A 25,577-nucleotide genomic window follows, 5' to 3' on the forward strand; every position below is an offset into this window, starting at 1 on the left:
GCAGGGACAGGCTATGAGGGCTGGCGCTTTTTGCCTGCGCTGCCCTCTGTGTCAAAATACGAAACTCTTTCTAACAGAAATGCTCCTCATGGGGATCCAAATCCCCATAAGGTTGGTGTCCTCCTGGCCAGCACTGTGCCACGCCTGGACCTGCCCCCGCAGTTGTGGCCCTCTGCTGACCCCCAAGTCTAGGCTTTAGCTCCATGCCGGAGTTGGAAACAGCGTCTGGGGGGAAGAGCGGGGAGGCCCTGCATATGCCTTATGCTGGGGCAGCAGGGGCTCATCCATTTTCCTTTCTCCATCAGACAAGCGGCATGGGAAGACAACAGTGCATACACAGAACTGTACCAGAGGCACAGGAGCTGCGATGCCAGGGAGTGCCTTTGTCCAGGAGGAAGGGAGGAAGTAGAGCCAGACGGGTAAGTTGCCAAAGATGCACCCTGGGGCTCGGCACGGGACCTCTGCCTCAACAAGGGCTCGAAGCAGAAGGGCTGAGAACAAGAGCTCTGCTGGACAATCCCGTGCTGTGGGCACTTTATCCTTAGAGACATGAACCCATTTCTTTCCCCAGGCCCTGGCAGCTCTTCCTGTGCCACTCCTGCGCTGCTGTGGGCACTCACAGACGCTGCTCCAACGTGGGGAACAGCCATGAGGCCACATGGGAGTGTGACGGCTGTGCTGGCCCGAGCATCTGTAAGTGTCAAAGCACCCGGGGGCTCTGGGGCTGGGGAAGGCAAGGCAAACCCAGCAGCGGGTGCCTGGTGTGGGCTTGGCAGAGCCTGTCTGCTCCAGGAGGGCTGGGGCAGCGCTCTGGCCTACCCTGCCCCAGGCCTGGGAGCCAAGCCCTTGATGTTCCTGCTTTCCCTTGCAGCCTCCAGTGCCAGCTTAGAGCTTGCTGGTCCCAGCACTGCCAGCCCAGCAGCATCGGGGCAGTCTCCTGGATCTCTGGAACTGGAGTTCAGCAGCCCCAGCCCCAGCAGCCAGGAAGCACCGGGGCAGACTCCTGGATCTCTGGAACTGGAGTCCAGCAGCCCCAGCAGCAGCAGCCAGGAAGCACCGGGGCAGACTCTGGAACCTCAGGCACAGGAGTCCAGCAGCCCCAGCAGCAGCAGCCAGGTGGCACCGGGGCAGACTCTGGAACCTCAGGCTCAGGAGTCCAGCAGCCCCAGCAGCAGCAGACAGATGCCATCAGCACCATGCCACAGTTGCCCAGTGTGTGAGGGCAGCGGCCGCTCCAGCCACCCTGGGCCTGACCGACGGCAACACCAAACCCGGTACACCCGTCAGACCCAGACACCCTACACGTGGCTTAGAAGACTGCAGGAGAGAAGCCGACTGCCAGCAACACGCTCTGTGATCAATACCCGCAGCCAGGCGGTGCCAAGGTTGTCCCAACGCTGCACATCACGTGAGACCCGCAGGTGCAGCGCCACCAGAGAGCAGCCATCAGCGGCATCCCGTGGCTCTGCACCGCTGCAAAGAAGCGGGAGCAACAGACGCGGTGGGCCCATGCGGGTGCGAGACCGCTCCCGCGTGCAGCGTCGGGCCCAAGCTCCCTATGCACGGCCCAGAAGACGCTCCCAGGGCAGCCGCACACCAGCAGCACGAGCTGGGAGGAGCCCCCGCAGACAGGCTGCGCCCAGGCTGTCCCAGGGCTCACCAGCACGTGCGAGCCACAGCCGCAGCATCACAAGGCAGCGGCCGTCAGCATCATCCCGTGGCTCCAGAGCACGACAAAGAGGCAGCGCCTCAAGATCCACCGGGCCCGTGCGGGTGCGAGACCGCTCCCGCTCGCAACGCCGGGCCCAAACTCCCAACACGCGGCGCAAAAGACGCCGTTTGAGCAGCCACACGCCAGCACCACGTGCAACCAGGAGCACACGCAGACAGGCTGTGTCGCGGCTATCCCAGCGCTCCCCAGCACGTGCTAGCAGCTGCTGCAGCAGTGACAGTCAGGAGTCATCAGGGAGCAGCAGCTCCAGCACTGACAGCCAGGAGGCTTTATAGCCATGCCACGGTTCCCTGGCACCAGGCACTGGCACTGCAACAATCGGGCCATGCCACAGCTTCCCGCTGTGCTCCCAGTTGAACTGTCACACCCAAACTGCCTACACGCGGCCCAGAAGACAGCAGGAGAGAAGCCAACCGCCAGCACCACGTGGTGAAAGGAGCACCCACAGCCAGGCAGTGAGGGGCTGCCCCAGTGCTCGCCAGTACGCGAGACCAGGAGCCCCAGAACCAGCAGGCATGGGCCATCGGCAGCATCCTCTGACTCCGCGGCACTGGAAAGCGGCAGCAGCTCCATCCCCGCTAGGCCCGCGTGGCTGCGAGACAACTCCCACTTGCGACATCGGGCCCAAACTCCCAGCGCACGGCCTGGACGCCTCAGTGGGACCAACCGTGTTTCACCTCTGAGCGACCACTGTGATCCCCCTCTACCGGCACAATAAAGGTGGCCCTTCATCTCTGGACTGGGAGATTCCAGGCTCCTTGGTTGGCTTCCTCCTCCTCTGCCTTTCTCAAGGGGCAGCATCAGGGACTGGGCCCAGAGCACTGTCCTTCCCCTAGAGGTCAGCAGCACCTCCTGCACACTGACCTCCTGCACCCACCCACCCAGCCGGCCTGGCCCTCACGGCTCACCCCCCAAAATCATGCACCCCGGTGCCAGTGACTTCTGACACGCTTCAGCTCTGTTTCCCCCTGGATAAGGCTATAAGCAATATCCTATCCTCATCGCCTACGTCAGTGGGCACGGTGGCAGAGGGGCAAAGCTGGGGTTCTTTTAAGAGTTCAGTTCAGTGTCACGTCTGTGCAAAGTACTAATTAGGGTAAAAGCTGCTGTTCTTCTTGTGTAAATGTAACTATCACAACACCAAATCTCTTCACTGAACAGGTCTGTGGAGTTCCCTAATCCCAAAGAACTCTCCCGGCTGTTATGCCCAGCTTTCAGCTAGATGAGAAGGGGGTTTTGCCTCTCTCCCTCCCTGCCTCCTGACATCCCTCCCTCTCCCATGCCCCCACAAAATGCTTTGCTATGAATCCTTGTTTGCAGACAAGCCTAAGCATACAGCTCTGGCTGGACTTTTCTCAACAGGCTGCTGAGACGCTTGGCTGAGGAACAGTAGTAAATATTGCACAGTATGTTCCCTAATTCTTCTAAATTTCCTGAACTTTGTCAGCACTTCCACTTATTTGGAAAGAAAACAAAACAGCCTTTCTGAAGGCGCTGAAAGCCCTGCTTTACATGAACAGGTCCTGTTTACGTGCTCTGGAAGGCAACAGCTCTGACTTGCTTTTGCAGCGCAGGCAGAGCGACTGCTGTTGTGGTGTCACACAGAAAGTCTTAGGCTCCAGGACGAAATCTGCAGAGCACAGGGACTGTTGGCTCTTTGTGTGGAGTGACTGACACTGCCAGCGAGGTGGGGGACGAGGAGGGGACTGGAATTCTCAACACCGAAAGATGAGGCCAAGGCTTCCCCTCTAATAGTTACATGGCTCTTTTTGACTCACTGAGTTTACATGAGGTTTACAACAGCGTGTAGTGACAGGACAAGGGGAATGGCTTTAAGCTGAAAGCGGGTAGATTTAGATTAGGTATTAGGCAGAAGCTCTTCCTTCTGAGCGCGGTGAGGCGCTGGCACAGGCTGCCCAGAGAAGCTGTGACTGCCCCATCCCTGGCAGTGTTCAAGGCCAGGTTGGATGGGGCTTGAAGCAACCTGCTCTAGTGGAAGGTGTCCCTGCCTGTGGCAGGGAGTTGGAGCTGGATGAGTTTTAATGTCCCTTCCAACCCAACTCTTCTGCAATTCTATGGATTTAGGTGAGTAGATGGTTTCTCAGGAGCCGTTAATTCCACGGTACAAGGTTCTGTTTGGTGCATTACTGCTGCAGATGTGCAGTGTTTGCTCTCTTTTAGTTTTCCCTCCCATTTTTAGTCCCCACACCAGGCTGACACCTCCATCCTCGCTTCCCATCCTCTTTTTATTTCAGCTTCACTCATATTAGTGCATTGGCTGCCTCATCTCTAAGAGTACTCAGGCTCCAGACTGTACCAAAATGTTTCCTATGGATGCCACAAACTGCATGATTGCCGCTGCTGCCCATGCAGGGCCAGGGCCACAGGAGGTTTCTGTACTATAGTATTGCACTCTCAAGTTTTAAGGCTTTTTAATCAGGAGCAGGGGAAAAAAAATGGAAAAAAATATAGCTTCATTTTTAAATGTGGCACTTGTGCTGGGAATGCCTTCCCCTGCTCCGAGCTGGGGGTGACCCCAACGGGGTGCTGCTGCTCTTTGCTTTCCTTCACAGGCACTAGAAAGGGGCAGGAAAACTACCCAGGAGACTTTCTGCCGGCATTGCGCCCATGGTTTATTTGAAATAAATCGTGATTTCTAACTCCAGAGGTGTCCTGGCTCTTGGATGGGACGGGGGGACTTCTGCAGTAGAGGTCACATCTGGCTGACCAGTACTTCTCCTTTTAAATGGGAATAAGACCTTCGCTTAAAAAAAAAGGGGAAAAAAAGTGCACAAAAGTGGCTTTGATGACTGGCTCCTTCCACAACTCAAAAACGGTTTTTAAGTCTGCCTCCTAGTGGATTTGAGGGCCGGAGACAATCTAGAAACAGAGGAGCATCACATTAAAAATGAACAGCATAAAATGTTTTTAATAAAAACAGGCTTTGTCAAAAGACCAATCTTTGCAGAACTGCTAATGTCCTGAAATAAAACTAATTTGTTCATTTCACAGAAGACCCTATAACTGCAGTTTTAAAAGGGTAGGCAATTTAAGGACATTCTCTTCTCATAACACATCCACAAAACAATCTGTCACAAATACCTCTGTCTACTACACCTCAGGCCGTGGCTATTTTACGGAAGCATGCGAAAAGGCAGAGTTGGAGTTAGCTTTGGAACCCACATGCTCAAAATTTCATAGATTCTATTAAATAACAACCATGGTCTTTTAACCATATTCTCAAAGAAGGAGTCTCTATTTCTTGGGCTACAGGAGCCTTCTCTGAGGGTTACCCTACCTGCAGCTGCTTTGACAACTTCTCTCCAGAGTCAACCCGTATGTTAAAAACTACCGTTTTCAGTTCTTAGGTTGCAATGAGATAGAGTTACTAAATCCTTGCCCATTGCTGGCCCAAACAATGTAAACTGACATTTAATGGGAAATACTGCAAGTTTCTAGATTTCTTTTCCATTATCCAGTTTTCTTGATGCCTTTTTCTGTGCACCAACTGCTGTTACAAATCTTTATGAAATAATAAAGTGGAAATAGAGTAATGCAGAAATAGCAAAACAATAAGAAGTTTTCAATTCTGAAGTTATTTAAAACCCGGGTCTGGAAAGCAAACTCGACTCACAAACATTAAGGGAGCACTATGGTAAATCAACAAGGTAATACATGAACTTTGCAAATGAGGTACTCATTTGGAGCTGCACTAGAGAGGAGAGTATCTGAGCTTCTCACGAAACATAATGCTGGCAGAGAGATGACTGATTTATGTTCCTTAATGCTGACATAAGGTAAGATACTTCATCATTTGTCTGGAAAGAAAGCAGTTGTAGTTGTTCTTGTAGCAATAGTTGTTACTCTTCAAGAAAGCAGAGATCAGTGCATTGCAGTGCTGTGTTTATACATTTTTGTAGGAAGTACAGAAATGTCTAATTCTCATCCCTCTGTCTTCCCATTTATAAAAAAGAAAAGTCATTCTGAGGATCCTGGTTGCCTACAGCTTCTTTTTCTTGTTGACTGACTCAACATCAGCTTGTTTTACGAAGAGGAGGCTGAGGGGCCTCAAATTCTGGGCTAACACTACCCCAATGGGAGCTGTAAAAATGATGGTAAAGTTGTAAAGACAAATGCCTCTCAATCATGGGCAAATGGCCCCAGGATGGAGGTTCAGCCTGGTTGTCAAGAAAAGATTCTTCACTTGCAGAAGAGTGCTCATCTGGGGCAGCTGTCAAATCTCCAGCCTTAGCAGTAGTTGAGACTTGGCCCAAGCAAAGCTGAGTCTAATATAGTTTGGTGCTTTGAGTAGAGACAGGACTAGAGACCTCCAGCAGTGCCTTCCAAAGGACATCTTTACCTTGATGTGGGCTTGGTGATGCCTGCAAAGGATTTTGCCCAGACTGCAGTCTGCTTGTTAGTGCCTATGAGGTCTTTCTCCTCTCCCTAAATTTCATGGATTTGCAGGAATTTCATTGTCACTGAGCTCTCTTATCTCTTTACCAAATTGCATGCAAAATTAGTGAACAAATTCAAAAGACCTTGGGGTAGACAGAGGGAAGAAAGAGATGGAAAGACAAAAATGCATGCACATTTACTCTCTCTTCCTTTCCAGAGAGGAAAGATCACACACTTTCTTTTTTTGTTTTGCTTCCACAAAGTTATGCTACAGGGCAGATTGCCACAGGCTAGTCCATGTGGGAATTCTTGTCCTTTTCAGTATGTCCCTAACACAGCGATACGAAGGCACAAAATCACCATTCATCTTGCTTTCCAGTACACTCCTTTTCCTGAAGCCCATGGTGCCAACTCTGCCAGACATAATCCTAGATGAAGCAAACAACTGTTCTGACCTGGTACTGTAATTCCTTTGTCCTGGCCCCCATGTAACATTTATGTCTGTGACCCGATTTGCAAATCCAGCTGATGATATAGGGCAGGACAGAGAAGATGGAACAGCATGTTATGACCTCTGAGTGGTATTTCTCTTCACGTATTGACTGAGTTGAGAAAGTGAGTTCTAGTGTCATGCTCTCCATGATACTAAAGCAGAAATCAGAGCTAGCATAGGAAAAGGCCAAGTGAAAGATGTGTTTGTGCATTGCAAATAGCAGCATCATCAGCCAGTGCGTTCAGTGGGAAACATCTAGCTGCCCATGTTGGGAAGTTGTTGAGGACAGAATCTGGAAGTCTTACTTAATACTGCACATATTCAATTGGTCTTTTCTACACTTAAGGATGAACACAATGTGCGCCCACACAGTGCACGAACTGATGTCTGAAATACCAGTCATTACATCCACTGGGTTGACAAAAGATATTTTGGCGTTTGCTTGGAAGGCATTAGCTGTCCGCTTTACACGCCCAGGCAGGGATGCTGGCCCAGTCGGGAAGGAAAAGAAGACATACAGGACTCCAGTGAGACTCTTGAGCTCTGACCCCATGTATCATTAAATGTATTTTACTTGCCATCATCTTTCACCAAACTCCCCAAACCTTCCATGTAAAATCAATACCAAAAGTCCTTAGGGTTTCTTGACAGCAACCTCTGTCTTGATAACAACCCCAAATGAGAGCGAGCTTTTTTGATCTTTCTTTGTTTCACTGCCTGACAAGGTTGGCTTTTTTTTTCTCTGCCTGGAAAGTGAGAGCAGCACTGTAAATGCCATTCATTCATTTCTCCTTTTGAAAGAAGTTCAGCACTATTTCTTAACAATGGTCAAGGCCTGGATACACACCATCTGCCTGCAGGCTCATTCCAGAACCGCCTCTGTTGTCACAATTCCTTGCTCTCAGCTGAATGGAACTTTCTGATCTACCTTATTCCTTCCATTTACAGCGGTGGGAATCAGAAGAATCACAGAATACTTAGGGTTGGAAAGGACCTTAAGATCACCCAGTTCCAAGCCCTCTCCCATGGGCTGGGACATCTCACACTAGACCATGTCGCCCAAGGCTCTGGCCTTGAACACTGCCAGGGATGGAGCGTTCGCAACTTCTTTGGGCAGCCTGTGCCAGCGCCTCACCACCCTTACAGTAAAGCACTTCTTCCGTATATCCTGTGAGAGGCCGGACTCGGGGCCGCCGCTCAGCCGCGGCAGGTACCGGCAGTGCCGGCGCCGGGGGAGCCGCTTCCCCAGCGCCCTTTCGCTGTACCCGCCCCTGCTGCGGTCCTGGGGCGCGGCTGCGCGCACCGTCTCAGGCCCGGCACGGCCGCCGGGCAGTCGGGGAGTCCGGTGGGTCGCGCCCCGTAGCAGCAGGTCTGTGAAGCGACGTTGGCGCCTCGCCCCTGGCACCGCACCGGACAGAAGCGTTAACGGCAGCGGCACGGCCCCGCCGCCGCCCCGGCACCCGGGGCACCACCCCCTACGGGTCGGGGCCAGGCTGGGGCGCGGTTACAGCCCGACACTCCGAGGTTCTGTGCTCCCGGAGCCTTGCAGCCGAGCTTCTGAACGGCCCTGTCTGTGCACCCCGCTGGCAGGCAGTTCCTGTTCACCACTGGGGCACATCCATTTGGAAGATACCTCTCTTAGCTTGGCCATTCACCCTCTGAGCAATCAGTCACTGTATTTGGTACATAAAAATGAAATAAATTGCTAATAAATTAATTTTCCAAACCGAGGAAGTGTGCAGCAGCTTGTGCTGTCACCTGGACTTTGTCACTGGCCACCCTGTCCCCTTTTGCCTCTCCCACAGCCCTCTTCTCCATTCCTAACATTACAGCCTAAAAACCAAACTCCAGATCCTGACCCTGCACAGTTATTCCTTGCACTGTTCATCACCCAGCACAAACTGACAGTTCTCCTCACTAAAACCTGCATGTTCAGATTTCATTAGTGACTAGAAAGAATGTCATTCCTGACAAGAAACAGAATTGCCGAGCAGCTGTATGAGCCAGAGCTGTTTTGCTCTGGCACCATCTTTTTGCTAGAGGCATCTCTCTGTTAAAGGGATGTATACCCTCCTCTGAGATGAGAACCCGGACAAAACAGAGCACGCCCAAGGCCCAAACTGCCTGTTTCATTGTTATTTTGACTCGGTTTAGCAAAAACACGTTAGTGACATAGTAATTTATTTTGTTCTCCTACATGATGGTGCACTCTAAAATTGCTGGTCCTGCAGCACCTGCAAGTGCGATACAGTGTAAACTGGAGAAGAAGCAATAACAGAACTCTCGGGGCTTATTCTTGTTCCTCAGTAGTTAAAAGCGGAGCAAGAGAGTATGCAGCGAGTTAAGCATCTTCCTGTGTATAGTTAGGGGCTCCTCTGTTATTTGGAAAATATTTTAGGAAAACCAGGCCAAATTAAATGATCCCATGGTTTTACTTTTCGTAAAGCTGCTTTAGATGGAACGGGTTGCCCAAGGAAGTAGTGAACGCTCCATCCCTGGCGGTGCTCGAGGCCGGGCTGGATGGAGTCTTTGGTGGCATGGTTTACTGCGAGACGTCCCTGCCCATGGCAGAGGGCTTGGAACCGGATGATCTTAAGGTCCTTTCCAACCCTAACCATTCTATGATTCTATAAAATAAACGTCTTGTACATTTTTAGGACCCACGGAAAAGTTAAATAGATAGTGATCCCATATAAATGTGAAATTGATTTGAGTCTTTTCAGAGATTGAAGTAAAAAAAGAAAAAAAAGCCAGCATACTGGAATTCAGCGGTAGGACGATTTTTATATGATTGTAAATTGTTACACTTAACCTTTTGGCTAAGGCAGGCCCAGAGTTCCTGCATCTTCTGTTTCAATCTATGCGGATCAGAGCAAGCTCAGTTAGGACGCAGATTACACGTCCAGATGTATATTTGAAACCTTTGGTTTTAAAGTACGGTATTGACAATGTGATATTTCCCTCTTTTCTATGACAATGTCATGTTTAAGATAGTTGAAAATGCTGGGGATTTTAGAGATACCCCTTAGCACAAACAGAACTTGTGAATTTTTTGTGAATGCTTCAGCTTTCAGATCTGTTGGCTGTATCTATGCCAACACTATTCCCATTGTTACAAAGTGTTTTATATAAAAGCTTACAATATTCCCAAATCTGAACCCAATCTCTCCTCTTCTGATATGCTTGATGAAGTGTGCAATGAAGGTATTTTCTCTGGGCACAAACTAAATCAGTACTTCTCCTCAGTACAAAACTCAGTCGTCCCGTGTCAGTATACACAACAAAGGCACGAAAGTGACTCTTCCCAATGGTTCTAACTCTGCTTCAGCACTGTTAAGCTATCTGAGCTCGTTAGCTGCCCCTGGCACGTTCTGTTGAGGAGTCTGTGGTGGTTTTTTTCTTTTAAATGTGCTTTTCTTCTTAAGAAATTCCTGGACTATTCCCCACCACCATCTGATGAAAAAATACACCAAACTTGCAAAGTCATAAAACAGTGACCTGCAGCGAAGCTTCAAAAGACACAAACAACCCCTAAACCCAACAAGAGTAAGGGACACGGTAATCTCTGTTAAAAATTTAACAGTAAAAGCTGTCAGGCAGGTCCAAATTAATTTCAGATTTGAGATCTGGGTTATTCTTGTAATCCAAGGATTGCAAGGTATCCTAATATGACTTGGAACACAGGCCTCCTGTAGTTATCCCTTCCCAGCTGCAGCCAGCACCCTGAAAACCCTTGAAGAGTTCCCAGCTCTCCAGCAGCCCTAGAAGTTCCCAGGAGATCTCAAAGGAAAGCAGAGAAACTACTCATCACCTGTTAGCTACCTCTTTCAGCTGCGCTCACCGCATGAGTTTAATGGAGCCCTGATGACTGCCACAACCAACAGCGGCTTCTCTATTTTTACGGATAAACAATACACCAGCCACTAAGTGGACCTCTGAAGGTCCATCCAACCCAAACTATTCCATCATTCCTTTCCTTCTACTCGGGTTGTGCTCCAGACACGGTCTGGTGTTTGTCCTGGTGTCGCCGGTGAATTATTCAGGGAAGTCATCCTTGGTGGGTAATTAAAAGGGCTTTCTTCACGATGAAGCGATGATCAGATGGGAAGGAATCAGCGACTGAAGGAAAATCATAGCGTAAGCAAACGGTGATAAAGTAATAGTGGAATGGTAAAGAGAGTCACAGGAATCATTCAGGTTGGAGAAGGCCGTAAAGGCCGTCCAGTCCAACCGTTAAGCAAACACCGCCAAGTTCACCAGGAAACCATGTCCCTAAGCTGGCCCTTGACTCTGCACTTGCAGGTGGAGCAGCCGCCCCGCTGACCTCGGTGCCAAGGGCTCGGGTCCCTGCCTGTGCGCTTCACAGCCAGCCGTGCGATGCAGTGTCCGTGTCACAGTGGGTGGTGTGTGGCCGAGGGTGCCCCTGCCCATACTTGGGGCGCACGCGGGCCAGCGGTGCTCATGTCACAGAGGCCACTGTGACTGGTGGCGGGGGCAGGCCTATAAGAAAGGGAACGCCGGGCACAGTGCATCGCTGCGACCTGCTGAGGTGCGGGGAGTAGAGGGCAGGGACAGGGCTCTCGGGGGCCTGCCGAGGAACGAGGGGGCTCCACACCGCAGGGCTCTGGGCCTGTACTGCAAGCTCACCCGCGTCTCTCTTCTCCCTCACAGGTAGCAGAGGAGCATTTGGAGAAGCAGCCCCAGCGCTGCTGGGACAGGGACTCTCCAAGCGCCCACCTTTGATGTCTGACACCTCCGCAAGGAGGTCTAGGACACCCGACTCGATGGAGCAGGGTGAGAGCAAAGTCCCCCTCCTACAGCCTGGCAGAGGGACTCCTGAGGCTGTGAGCATGCACCGGGAGCGTTGGCAGGGGGAGGCAGGAGCTCCAAAGCCACCCTGCGGGAGGGCCGCTCCTCTGCTTGGCAAGCGGGACCAGGGCTGGGCAGTGCGCACCCTCCGGGACACCCATGCCTGCAGTGCCCTTTCCTCTCCAAGGCTTCCAGCCCTGCTCAGTAGCCAGCTAGGCAGGGACAGAGCAGCCCCTGGGGGCAATCCCTCAGGGATGCATCCCTGGCCCCACAGAGGTGCTCATTCTCCATGGCATTTGCTCTCTCCCCTCCAGCATGTGTGCTGTGTCGCCGCGCAGAGGCAGCCCCGGACATCTGCGGGCCAAAACAGAATTATGAATGGGGCTGTGCCCATGGCTTTTGCCTGGTGAGTTCCTCTGGGGCTGGTTTTATGTTTGCAATACACCTGCCCTGCCACATGCCCCTCATCTGCTCCTTGTCTCTGCTCTTCTGCAGCTTTTTGCCAGTGACCTTCATCCCCAAGGGACCGAAGAGGAAGAAGAGATCGGATTTTCTCTTATGGATGTTCTACTGACAGTCAATCAGGCAGCCCAGATGGTGAGGATCTGAGATGATCAGGGTGACTCGTGCCAGGAGAGGTTTGCGGGAGTTTAGCGCAGATGCCAAGAACAGAATCCCAGATTTTCCACCCAGGTCTGGGACAGAAGTCTTGCTCCCAGCAGCTCCACAGAGGCTCCAGCACAGGAGCCTGCTCTGCCAGGTGGATCTGTGGCCTGTGATCCAGCTGGGGCCACATCCCGCCCCCTGCCCCAAGGTGTGGGTCTGGCTGTGGAGACCCTGAGGCTGCCGCTGATGGGGGCTGCCCTGCTCTTTCCAGGTCTGCTTTGTGTGTGGCGAGAGGGGGGCCACCGTCACCTGCCAGGAGATGGGCTGCGACCGCAGGTTCCATCTCCCCTGTGCCGTGGAGGGTGGATGCATCACCCGTTACTTCCTGCCGTTCAGGTACCCCCTCTACCCTTCTCCCCATCGCCAGGGAAGGACCCAGCGCTTCTCATCTCACCCATGCCTTCCCTCTTCCCCTAGTTCCTTCTGCTGGGAGCACCGCCCACAACAGCAAGAGCTGGCGGCTCCAGAGGACACCAACTGCCTCATCTGCAGGGACCCTGTTGAAGGCAGAACGACCTATGGGACCATGGTGTGCCCAGCATGCAAACATGCCTGGTTCCACAGGGCGTGCATCCAGGTAGCAGTCGTTCCCTTGCTCCGGGCACGGCAGCCTCTCAGCAGCACCAGAGCCTCACTCACGCTCTTTCTGTTTCTCCTGCAGGGACAGGCTATGAGGGCTGGCGCTTTTTGCCTGCGCTGCCCTCTGTGTCAAAATACGAAACTGTTTCTAACAGAAATGCTCCTCATGGGGATCCAAATCCCCATAAGGTTGGTGTCCTCCTGGCCAGCACTGTGCCACGCCTGGACCTGCCCCCGCAGTTGTGGCCCTCTGCTGACCCCCAAGTCTAGGCTTTAGCTCCATGCCGGAGTTGGAAACAGCGTCTGGGGGGAAGAGCGGGGAGGCCCTGCATATGCCTTATGCTGGGGCAGCAGGGGCTCATCCATTTTCCTTTCTCCATCAGACAAGCGGCATGGGAAGACAACAGTGCATACACAGAACTGTACCAGAGGCACAGGAGCTGCGATGCCAGGGAGTGCCTTTGTCCAGGAGGAAGGGAGGAAGTAGAGCCAGACGGGTAAGTTGCCAAAGATGCACCCTGGGGCTCGGCACGGGACCTCTGCCTCAACAAGGGCTCGAAGCAGAAGGGCTGAGAACAAGAGCTCTGCTGGACAATCCCGTGCTGTGGGCACTTTATCCTTAGAGACATGAACCCATTTCTTTCCCCAGGCCCTGGCAGCTCTTCCTGTGCCACTCCTGCGCTGCTGTGGGCACTCACAGACGCTGCTCCAACGTGGGGAACAGCCATGAGGCCACATGGGAGTGTGACGGCTGTGCTGGCCCGAGCACCTGTAAGTGTCAAAGCACCCGGGGGCTCTGGGGCTGGGGAAGGCAAGGCAAACCCAGCAGCGGGTGCCTGGTGTGGGCTTGGCAGAGCCTGTCTGCTCCAGGAGGGCTGGGGCAGCGCTCTGGCCTACCCTGCCCCAGGCCTGGGAGCCAAGCCCTTGATGTTCCTGCTTTCCCTTGCAGCCTCCAGTGCCAGCTTAGAGCTTGCTGGTCCCAGCACTGCCAGCCCAGCAGCATCGGGGCAGTCTCCTGGATCTCTGGAACTGGAGTTCAGCAGCCCCAGCCCCAGCAGCCAGGAAGCACCGGGGCAGACTCCTGGATCTCTGGAACTGGAGTCCAGCAGCCCCAGCAGCAGCAGCCAGGAATCACCGGGGCAGACTCTGGAACCTCAGGCACAGGAGTCCAGCAGCCCCAGCAGCAGCAGCCAGGTGGCACCGGGGCAGACTCTGGAACCTCAGGCTCAGGAGTCCAGCAGCCCCAGCAGCAGCAGACAGATGCCATCAGCACCATGCCACAGTTGCCCAGTGTGTGAGGGCAGCGGCCGCTCCAGCCACCCTGGGCCTGACCGACGGCAACACCAAACCCGGTACACCCGTAAGACCCAGACACCCTACACGTGGCTTAGAAGACTGCAGGAGAGAAGCCGACTGCCAGCAACACGCTCTGTGATCAATACCCGCAGCCAGGCGGTGCCAAGGTTGTCCCAACGCTGCACATCACGTGAGACCCGCAGGTGCAGCGCCACCAGAGAGCAGCCATCAGCGGCATCCCGTGGCTCTGCACCGCTGCAAAGAAGCGGGAGCAACAGACGCGGTGGGCCCATGCGGGTGCGAGACCGCTCCCGCGTGCAGCGTCGGGCCCAAGCTCCCTATGCACGGCCCAGAAGACGCTCCCAGGGCAGCCGCACACCAGCAGCACGAGCTGGGAGGAGCCCCCGCAGACAGGCTGCGCCCAGGCTGTCCCAGGGCTCACCAGCACGTGCGAGCCACAGCCGCAGCATCACAAGGCAGCGGCCGTCAGCATCATCCCGTGGCTCCAGAGCACGACAAAGAGGCAGCGCCTCAAGATCCACCGGGCCCGTGCGGGTGCGAGACCGCTCCCGCTCGCAACGCCGGGCCCAAACTCCCAACACGCGGCGCAAAAGACGCCGTTTGAGCAGCCACACGCCAGCACCACGTGCAACCAGGAGCACACGCAGACAGGCTGTGTCGCGGCTATCCCAGCGCTCCCCAGCACGTGCTAGCAGCTGCTGCAGCAGTGACAGTCAGGAGTCATCAGGGAGCAGCAGCTCCAGCACTGACAGCCAGGAGGCTTTATAGCCATGCCACAGTTCCCTGGCACCAGGCACTGGCACTGCAACAATCGGGCCATGCCACAGCTTCCCGCTGTGCTCCCAGTTGAACTGTCACACCCAAACTGCCTACACGCGGCCCAGAAGACAGCAGGAGAGAAGCCAACCGCCAGCACCACGTGGTGAAAGGAGCACCCACAGCCAGGCAGTGAGGGGCTGCCCCAGTGCTCGCCAGTACGCGAGACCAGGAGCCCCAGAACCAGCAGGCATGGGCCATCGGCAGCATCCTCTGACTCCGCGGCACTGGAAAGCGGCAGCAGCTCCATCCCCGCTAGGCCCGCGTGGCTGCGAGACAACTCCCACTTGCGACATCGGGCCCAAACTCCCAGCGCACGGCCTGGACGCCTCAGTGGGACCAACCGTGTTTCACCTTTGAGCGACCACTGTGATCCCCCTCTACCGGCACAATAAAGGTGGCCCTTCATCTCTGGACTGGGAGATTCCAGGCTCCTTGGTTGGCTTCCTCCTCCTCTGCCTTTCTCAAGGGGCAGCATCAGGGACTGGGCCCAGAGCACTGTCCTTCCCCTAGAGGTCAGCAGCACCTCCTGCACACTGACCTCCTGCACCCACCCACCCAGCCGGCCTGGCCCTCACGGCTCACCCCCCAAAATCATGCACCCCGGTGCCAGTGACTTCTGACACGCTTCAGCTCTGTTTCCCCCTGGATAAGGCTATAAGCAATATCCTATCCTCATCGCCTACGTCAGTGAGCACGGTGGCAGAGGGGCAAAGCTGGGGTTCTTTTAAGAGTTCAGTTCAGTGTCACGTCTGTGCAAAGTACTAATTAGGGTAAAAGCTGCTGTTCTTCTTGTGTAAATGTAACTATCACAACACCAAATCTCTTCACTGAACAGGTCTGTGGAGTTCCCTAATCCCAAAGAACTCTCCCGGCTGTTATGCCCAGCTTTCAGCTAGATGAGAAGGGGGTTTTGCCTCTCTCCCTCCCTGCCTCCTGACATCCCTCCCTCTCCCATGCCCCCACAAAATGCTTTGCTATGAATCCTTGTTTGCAGACAAGCCTAAGCATACAGCTCTGGCTGGACTTTTCTCAACAGGCTGCTGAGACGCTTGGCTGAGGAACAGTAGTAAATATTGCACAGTATGTTCCCTAATTCTTCTAAATTTCCTGAACTTTGTCAGCACTTCCACTTATTTGGAAAGAAAACAAAACAGCCTTTCTGAAGGCGCTGAAAGCCCTGCTTTACATGAACAGGTCCTGTTTATGTGCTCTGGAAGGCAACAGCTCTGACTTGCTTTTGCAGCGCAGGCAGAGCGACTGCTGTTGTGGTGTCACACAGAAAGTCTTAGGCTCCAGGACGAAATCTGCAGAGCACAGGGACTGTTGGCTCTTTGTGTGGAGTGACTGACACTGCCAGCGAGGTGGGTGACGAGGAGGGGACTGGAATTCTCAACACCGAAAGATGAGGCCAAGGCTTCCCCTCTAATAGTTACATGGCTCTTTTTGACTCACTGAGTTTACATGAGGTTTACAACAGCGTGTAGTGACAGGACAAGGGGAATGGCTTTAAGCTGAAAGAGGGTAGATTTAGATTAGGTACTAGGCAGAAGCTCTTCCCTCTGAGCGCGGTGAGGCGCTGGCACAGGCTGCCCAGAGAAGCTGTGACTGCCCCATCCCTGGCAGTGTTCAAGGCCAGGTTGGATGGGGCTTGAAGCAACCCGCTCTAGTGGAGGGTCTGATCAAAGGGCACTAGAAACTCCACCTTTTGCAAAATGCTGACCAGCTACATTCACAGACTGAAAAAATCCAGTCGTAGTAAGACTTACAGTGGTGTTTAACAGCATACGCGCAGTAGTCAAGAGTAGAGTAAGAAATTCAGTAAACAAGGCATGCTTAAATTCATAAACTATTCAAGAAAGAGAGTATTATTAAGAAATTAAACATTGATTTTTATATATAGCCCATAAGTTCTATAGGGTCTGGGAATTTATGTCATTACAAAAAGAACCAACAGCAGCACCCCATTTAACCCCGCCCCATTAGTTTCCCCCCTGGCAGGCAGTGCACAACCCAAACAAACCCAATGGCCTCTCTGCAAGGGTTGCCCCAACTCACCACTGGAGACCAGCCAGACCCACTCTGATGAACCTGAAAACAGACAAGAGCCATCAAGTGATGCTGCAAATGAATACAGATGTCACACAAAACACATAAAGCGCTGCCCTGCCAATAGGTGCGGTGATGCTTGCGCTGCAGCGCCTGAGCTAAGAGCTGCAGGAGAACCAGATCTCCATTAGCAAGTGAATAACAACTGTTCAACCCAGCTGCAAGTTTACCCACGACTTTACAGATTGATATAAAATATTTTAGGGCTGATCATGCTGACATCACTTAAGTTCTATGTAGCCATGAACATACGGCCAATATACAGCAAAAGTTGGCTTGCCAATATACAGCAAAAGTTGGTCAGCCTGCAAGCTGGTCATCCTGAAAGGAGACAACTCTTTTAGAGACTACATCACGCTGAACTTGTCCATCTTGCCGGGACTTCCTTGCCCACTGCCACATCCATTTCCCAATAAACTGTCCTTTTAGAAGTTCCACTAAACCCTACAAGACCCTAAAACGTTAATGACAAATTGGGCAGACATCCTTTAATCAACACGTTTGAGCGTTCGCTTGCCTGTTCTCCTTCCAGACCCCTCATTTTCGGGATGGATGGCCCGCAGATATCGATGTCCAGCAGAGCAACCTGGAACACAGCCCAGCCCCCCGCTGGCAGCCGCCTGGAACGCTCCGGCGCACCCACAGCGGGTCCGCAGATCCGAGCGGAGGGCGGCCGCCGCAGCCCCACCCCGTGCCGCCCGCCCCGCGCACCTGCTTGGCCTCGTCCGCCGCCAGCCCGTGAGCCAGGAGCGCGCTGAAGGTGCTCTTGCCCACGCCGCCCTTCCCCGAGAGCACCAGCACCGTGTGCTTCACCGCCCGCAGCCGCGACCGCAGCTCCGACAGCTCCGCTGCGGCAGCCACAAGGGTCAGCGACGAGCAGGCACGACCAGCTCAAGCCCCGCCCCTGCCCAAGCCCCCATAAACTCCGCCACCACAAACTACGCCCCTTACCCAAGCCACGCCCCCACTCCCACAAGCTCCCATAGACTCCCCTTACTACACAGGCCCCGCCCCCTGCACAAGCCCCTCTACACACAAGGCCCGCCCCCCCCCCGCCCAGGCCCCGCTCACCCGGGGCCGGGGCCGGGGCGGCGCCGGCAGCGCAGAGCCCCTGATTGGGGCAGCCCTGGCAGGCGGCGGCCCTGCCCGCCTGGGCGCTGCTGCTCCCTGGGCAATCTGCAACGGACAACGAGGCTAGAGCATGAGTGCGGCCGGCGCGACGGACCGACCGACCGACCGACCGACCGACCGACCGACCGACCGACCGCAAGCTCCCCTCACCCCCCGGCTGCGGCCCACCCGCCGCCTCCGCCATGGCGCCCACAACCGCGTCACTTCCACCCGGAGCCAAAGAGGCGGGGCTCCGAAAGGCCGCCCTGTACCGCGCGCGCATGCGCCGGCGCTACGCGCCGCCGCCAGGGGGCGCTCCGTGGCCGGCTGTCGGCTCTGTGAGAGGCCGGACTCGGGGCCGCCGCTCAGCCGCGGCAGGTACCGGCAGTGCCGGCGCCGGGGGAGCCGCTTCCCCAGCGCCCTTTCGCTGTACCCGCCCCTGCTGCGGTCCTGGGGCGCGCAAACAGGATTCAGTTCAAGGCAGCAGTGCTCATAAGTATTTATAAAACCGTTCCTTGTTCTCAGATAAGACTGTCTTGCAGAAAACACAGATGGACATCTGCAGCAGCTTTTCGAGAAAGGAAGCATTTTCACGCTCTGAAGAGTCACGAGAGAAATAACATTTCATTGACTCTCAAGCCCGGGCAAATTTCGCTTACCGTGACTGGGTTCAGATTTCATTAGTGACTAGAAAGAATGTCATTCCTGACAAGAAACAGAATTGCCGAGCAGCTGTATGAGCCAGAGCTGTTTTGCTCTGGCACCATCTTTTTGCTAGAGGCATCTCTCTGTTAAAGGGATGTATACCCTCCTCTGAGATGAGAACCCGGACAAAACAGAGCACGCCCAAGGCCCAAACTGCCTGTTTCATTGTTATTTTGACTCGGTTTAGCAAAAACACGTTAGTGACATAGTAATTTATTTTGTTCTCCTACATGATGGTGCACTCTAAAATTGCTGGTCCTGCAGCACCTGCAAGTGCGATACAGTGTAAACTGGAGAAGAAGCAATAACAGAACTCTCGGGGCTTATTCTTGTTCCTCAGTAGTTAAAAGCGGAGCAAGAGAGTATGCAGCGAGTTAAGCATCTTCCTGTGTATAGTTAGGGGCTCCTCTGTTATTTGGAAAATATTTTAGGAAAACCAGGCCAAATTAAATGATCCCATGGTTTTACTTTTCGTAAAGCTGCTTTAGATGGAACGGGTTGCCCAAGGAAGTAGTGAACGCTCCATCCCTGGCGGTGCTCGAGGCCGGGCTGGATGGAGTCTTTGGTGGCATGGTTTACTGCGAGACGTCCCTGCCCATGGCAGAGGGCTTGGAACCGGATGATCTTAAGGTCCTTTCCAACCTTAACCATTCTATGATTCTATAAAATAAACGTCTTGTACATTTTTAGGACCCACGGAAAAGTTAAATAGATAGTGATCCCATATAAATGTGAAATTGATTTGAGTCTTTTCAGAGATTGAAGTAAAAAAAGAAAAAAAAGCCAGCATACTGGAATTCAGCGGTAGGACGATTTTTATATGATTGTAAATTGTTACACTTAACCTTTTGGCTAAGGCAGGCCCAGAGTTCCTGCATCTTCTGTTTCAATCTATGCGGATCAGAGCAAGCTCAGTTAGGACGCAGATTAAACGTCCAGATGTATATTTGAAACCTTTGGTTTTAAAGTACGGTATTGACAATGTGATATTTCCCTCTTTTCTATGACAATGTCATGTTTAAGATAGTTGAAAATGCTGGGGATTTTAGAGATACCCCTTAGCACAAACAGAACTTGTGAATTTTTTGTGAATGCTTCAGCTTTCAGATCTGTTGGCTGTATCTATGCCAACACTATTCCCATTGTTACAAAGTGTTTTATATAAAAGCTTACAATATTCCCAAATCTGAACCCAATCTCTCCTCTTCTGATATGCTTGATGAAGTGTGCCATGAAGGTATTTTCTCTGGGCACAAACTAAATCAGTACTTCTCCTCAGTACAAAACTCAGTCGTCCCGTGTCAGTATACACAACAAAGGCACGAAAGTGACTCTTCCCAATGGTTCTAACTCTGCTTCAGCACTGTTAAGCTATCTGAGCTCGTTACCTGCCCCTGGCACGTTCTGTTGAGGAGTCTGTGGTGGTTTTTTTCTTTTAAATGTGCTTTTCTTCTTAAGAGATTCCTGGACTATTCCCCACCACCATCTGATGAAAAAATACACCAAACTTGCAAAGTCATAAAACAGTGACCTGCAGCGAAGCTTCAAAAGACACAAACAACCCCTAAACCCAACAAGAGTAAGGGACACGGTAATCTCTGTTAAAAATTTAACAGTAAAAGCTGTCAGGCAGGTCCAAATTAATTTCAGATTTGAGATCTGGGTTATTCTTGTAATCCAAGGATTGCAAGGTATCCTAATTTGACTTGGAACACAGGCCTCCTGTAGTTATCCCTTCCCAGCTGCAGCCAGCACCCTGAAAACCCTTGAAGAGTTCCCAGCTCTCCAGCAGCCCTAGAAGTTCCCAGGAGATCTCAAAGGAAAGCAGAGAAACTACTCATCACCTGTTAGCTACCTCTTTCAGCTGCGCTCACCACATGAGTTTAATGGAGCCCTGATGACTGCCACAACCAACAGCGGCTTCTCTATTTTTACGGATAAACAATACACCAGCCACTAAGTGGACCTCTGAAGGTCCATCCAACCCAAACTATTCCATCATTCCTTTCCTTCTACTCGGGTTGTGCTCCAGACACGGTCTGGTGTTTGTCCTGGTGTCGCCGGTGAATTATTCAGGGAAGTCATCCTTGGTGGGTTAATTAAAAGGGCTTTCTTCACGATGAAGCGATGATCAGATGGGAAGGAATCAGCGACTGAAGGAAAATCATAGCGTAAGCAAACGGTGATAAAGTAATAGTGGAATGGTAAAGAGAGTCACAGGAATCATTCAGGTTGGAGAAGGCCGTAAAGGCCGTCCAGTCCAACCGTTAAGCAAACACCGCCAAGTTCACCAGGAAACCATGCCCCTAAGCTGGCCCTTGACTCTGCACTTGCAGGTGGAGCAGCCGCCCCGCTGACCTCGGTGCCAAGGGCTCGGGTCCCTGCCTGTGCGCTTCACAGCCAGCCCTGCGATGCAGTGTCCGTGTCACAGTGGGTGGTGTGTGGCCGAGGGTGCCCCTGCCCATACTTGGGGCGCACGCGGGCCAGCGGTGCTCATGTCACAGAGGCCACTGTGACTGGTGGCGGGGGCAGGCCTATAAGAAAGGGAACGCCGGGCACAGTGCATCGCTGCGACCTGCTGAGGTGCGGGGAGTAGAGGGCAGGGACAGGGCTCTCGGGGGCCTGCCGAGGAACGAGGGGGCTCCACACCGCAGGGCTCTGGGCCTGTGCTGCAAGCTCACCCGCGTCTCTCTTCTCCCTCACAGGTAGCAGAGGAGCATTTGGAGAAGCAGCCCCAGCGCTGCTGGGACAGGGACTCTCCAAACGCCCACCTTTGATGTCTGACACCTCCGCAAGGAGGTCTAGGACACCCGACTCGATGGAGCAGGGTGAGAGCAAAGTCCCCCTCCTACAGCCTGGCAGAGGGACTCCTGAGGCTGTGGGCATGCACCGGGAGCGTTGGCAGGGGGAGGCAGGAGCTCCAAAGCCACCCTGCGGGAGGGCCGCTCCTCTGCTTGGCAAGCGGGACCAGGGCTGGGCAGTGCGCACCCTCCGGGACACCCATGCCTGCAGTGCCCTTTCCTCTCCAAGGCTTCCAGCCCTGCTCAGCAGCCAGCTAGGCAGGGACAGAGCAGCCCCTGGGGGCAATCCCTCAGGGATGCATCCCTGGCCCCACAGAGATGCTCATTCGCCGTGGCATTTGCTCTCTCCCCTCCAGCATGCGTGCTGTGTCGCCGCGCAGAGGCAGCCCCGGACATCTGCGGGCCAAAAAGGAATTATGAATGGGGCTGTGCCCATCGCTTTTGCCTGGTGAGTTCCTCTGGGGCTGGTTTTATCTTTGCAATGCACCTGCCCTGCCACATGCCCCTCACCTGCTCCTTGTCTCTGCTCTTCTGCAGCTTTTTGCCAGTGACCTTCATCCCCAAGGGACCGAAGAGGAAGAACAGATCGGATTTTCTCTTATGGATATTCTACTGACAGTCTATCAGGCAGCCCAGATGGTGAGGATCTGAGACGATCAGGGTGACTCGTGCCAGGAGAGGTTTGCGGGAGTTTAGCGCAGATGCCAGGAACAGAATCCCAGATTTTCCACCCAGCTCTGGGACAGAAGTCTTGCTCCCAGCAGCTCCACAGAGGCTCCAGCACAGGAGCCTGCTCTGCCAGGTGGATCTGTGGCCTGTGATCCAGCTGGGGCCACATCCCGCCCCCTGCCCCAAGGTGTGGGTCTGGCTGTGGAGACCCTGAGGCTGCCGCTGATGGGGGCTGCCCTGCTCTTTCCAGGTCTGCTTTGTGTGTGGCGAGAGGGGGGCCACCGTCACCTGCCAGGAGATGGGCTGTGACCGCAGGTTCCATCTCCCCTGTGCCGTGGAGGGTGGATGCATCACCCGTTACTTCCTGCCGTTCAGGTACCCCCTCTACCCTTCTCCCCATCTCCAGGGAAGGACCCAGCGCTTCTCATCTCACCCATGCCTTCCCTCTTCCCCTAGTTCCTTCTGCTGGGAGCACCGCCCACAACAGCAAGAGCTGGCGGCTCCAGAGGACACCAACTGCCTCATCTGCAGGGACCCTGTTGAAGGCAGAACGACCTATAGGACCATGGTGTGCCCAGCATGCAAACATGCCTGGTTCCACAGGGCGTGCATCCAGGTAGCAGTCGTTCCCTTGCTCCGGGCACGGCAGCCTCTCAGCAGCACCAGAGCCTCACTCACGCTCTTTCTGTTTCTCCTGCAGGGACAGGCTATGAGGGCTGGCGCTTTTTGCCTGCGCTGCCCTCTGTGTCAAAATACGAAACTGTTTCTAACAGAAATGCTCCTCATGGGGATCCAAATCCCCATAAGGTTGGTGTCCTCCTGGCCAGCACTGTGCCACGCCTGGACCTGCCCCCGCAGTTGTGGCCCTCTGCTGACCCCCAAGTCTAGGCTTTAGCTCCATGCCGGAGTTGGAAACAGCGTCTGGGGGGAAGAGCGGGGAGGCCCTGCATATGCCTTATGCTGGGGCAGCAGGGGCTCATCCATTTTCCTTTCTCCATCAGAAAGGCGGCATGGGAAGACAACAGTGCATACACAGAACTGTACCAGAGGCACAGGAGCTGCGATGCCAGGGAGTGCCTTTGTCCAGGAGGAAGGGAGGAAGTAGAGCCAGACGGGTAAGTTGCCAAAGATGCACCCCGGGGCTCGGCACGGGACCTCTGCCTCAACAAGGGCTCGAAGCAGAAGGGCTGAGAACAAGAGCTCTGCTGGACAATCCCGTGCTGTGGGCACTTTATCCTTAGAGACATGAACCCATTTCTTTCCCCAGGCCCTGGCAGCTCTTCCTGTGCCACTCCTGCGCTGCTGTGGGCACTCACAGACGCTGCTCCAAAGTGGGGAACAGCCATGAGGCCACATGGGAGTGTGACGGCTGTGCTGGCCCGAGCATCTGTAAGTGTCAAAGCACCCGGGTACTCCGGGGCTGGGGCCAGGGGCCAGGCAAGGCCAAGCAGCGGGTGCCTGGTGTGGGCTTGGCAGAGCCTGTCTGCTCCAGGAGGGCTGGGGCAGCGCTCTGGCCTACCCTGCCCCAGGCCTGGGAGCCAAGCCCTTGACGTTCCTGCTTTCCCTTGTAGCCTCCAGTGCCAGCTTAGAGCTTGCTGGTCCCAGCACTGCCAGCCCAGCAGCATCGGGGCAGTCTCCTGGATCTCTGGAACTGGAGTTCAGCAGCCCCAGCCCCAGCAGCCAGGAAGCACCGGGGCAGACTCCTGGATCTCTGGAACTGGAGTTCAGCAGCCCCAGCAGCAGCAGCCAGGCAGCATCGGGGCAGACTCTGGAACCTCAGGCACAGGAGTCCAGCAGCCCCAGCAGCAGCAGCCAGGCGGCACCGGGGCAGACTCTGGAACCTCAGGCACAGGAGTCCAGCAGCCCCAGCAGCAGCAGACAGGCGGCACCGGGGCAGACTCTGGAACCTCAGGCTCAGGAGTCCAGCAGCCCCAGCAGCAGCAGACAGATGCCATCAGCACCATGCCACAGTTGCCCAGTGTGTGAGGGCAGCGGCCGCTCCAGCCACCCTGGGCCTGACCGACGGCAACACCAAACCCGGTACACCCGTCAGACCCAGACACCCTACACGTGGCTTAGAAGACTGCAGGAGAGAAGCCGACTGCCAGCAACACGCTCTGTGATCAATACCCGCAGCCAGGCGGTGCCAAGGTTGTCCCAACGCTGCACATCACGTGAGACCCGCAGGTGCAGCGCCACCAGAGAGCAGCCATCAGCGGCATCCCGTGGCTCTGCACCGCTGCAAAGAAGCGGGAGCAACAGACGCGGTGGGCCCATGCGGGTGCGAGACCGCTCCCGCGTGCAGCGTCGGGCCCAAGCTCCCTATGCACGGCCCAGAAGACGCTCCCAGGGCAGCCGCACACCAGCAGCACGAGCTGGGAGGAGCCCCCGCAGACAGGCTGCGCCCAGGCTGTCCCAGGGCTCACCAGCACGTGCGAGCCACAGCCGCAGCATCACAAGGCAGCGGCCGTCAGCATCATCCCGTGGCTCCAGAGCACGACAAAGAGGCAGCGCCTCAAGATCCACCGGGCCCGTGCGGGTGCGAGACCGCTCCCGCTCGCAACGCCGGGCCCAAACTCCCAACACGCGGCGCAAAAGACGCCGTTTGAGCAGCCACACGCCAGCACCACGTGCAACCAGGAGCACACGCAGACAGGCTGTGTCGCGGCTATCCCAGCGCTCCCCAGCACGTGCTAGCAGCTGCTGCAGCAGTGACAGTCAGGAGTCATCAGGGAGCAGCAGCTCCAGCACTGACAGCCAGGAGGCTTTATAGCCATGCCACAGTTCCCTGGCACCAGGCACTGGCACTGCAACAATCGGGCCATGCCACAGCTTCTCGCTGTGCTCCCAGTTGAACTGTCACACCCAAACTGCCTACACGCGGCCCAGAAGACAGCAGGAGAGAAGCCAACCGCCAGCACCACGTGGTTAAAGGAGCACCCACAGCCAGGCAGTGAGGGGCTGCCCCAGTGCTCGCCAGTACGCGAGACCAGGAGCCCCAGAACCAGCAGGCATGGGCCATCGGCAGCATCCTCTGACTCCGCGGCACTGGAAAGCGGCAGCAGCTCCATCCCCGCTAGGCCCGCGTGGCTGCGAGACAACTCCCACTTGCGACATCGGGCCCAAACTCCCAGCGCACGGCCTGGACGCCTCAGTGGGACCAACCGTGTTTCACCTCTGAGCGACCACTGTGATCCCCCTCTACCGGCACAATAAAGGTGGCCCTTCATCTCTGGACTGGGAGATTCCAGGCTCCTTGGTTGGCTTCCTCCTCCTCTGCCTTTCTCAAGGGGCAGCATCAGGGACTGGGCCCAGAGCACTGTCCTTCCCCTAGAGGTCAGCAGCACCTCCTGCACACTGACCTCCTGCACCC

General features: G+C 54.7%; 1 protein-coding gene across 1 annotated transcript; it reads left to right on the forward strand.

The window, feature by feature from the left end:
• Positions 1 to 21,552: 21,552 nt before the first annotated feature.
• LOC133279809 (uncharacterized) lies at positions 21,553 to 24,932 on the forward strand (the record flags this gene model as incomplete). The annotated part of the gene is made up of 11 exons (XM_061473975.1): positions 21,553 to 21,562; positions 21,892 to 21,983; positions 22,073 to 22,174; positions 22,455 to 22,579; positions 22,661 to 22,820; positions 22,905 to 23,092; positions 23,206 to 23,319; positions 23,472 to 23,593; positions 23,776 to 23,813; positions 23,936 to 24,186; positions 24,341 to 24,932. Coding segments are annotated over exons 1-11 (1,794 nt in total), but the record flags the coding sequence as incomplete, so codon positions are not given.
• Positions 24,933 to 25,577: the final 645 nt, after the last annotated feature.

The sequence above is a fragment of the Pezoporus flaviventris genome, unplaced genomic scaffold (genome assembly GCF_033815535.1).
Source record: "Pezoporus flaviventris isolate CSIRO_AGI_PZ_B2104156 unplaced genomic scaffold, CSIRO_AGI_Pfla_v1 ptg000078l, whole genome shotgun sequence".
Lineage (NCBI taxonomy): Eukaryota > Metazoa > Chordata > Aves > Psittaciformes > Psittacidae > Pezoporus > Pezoporus flaviventris.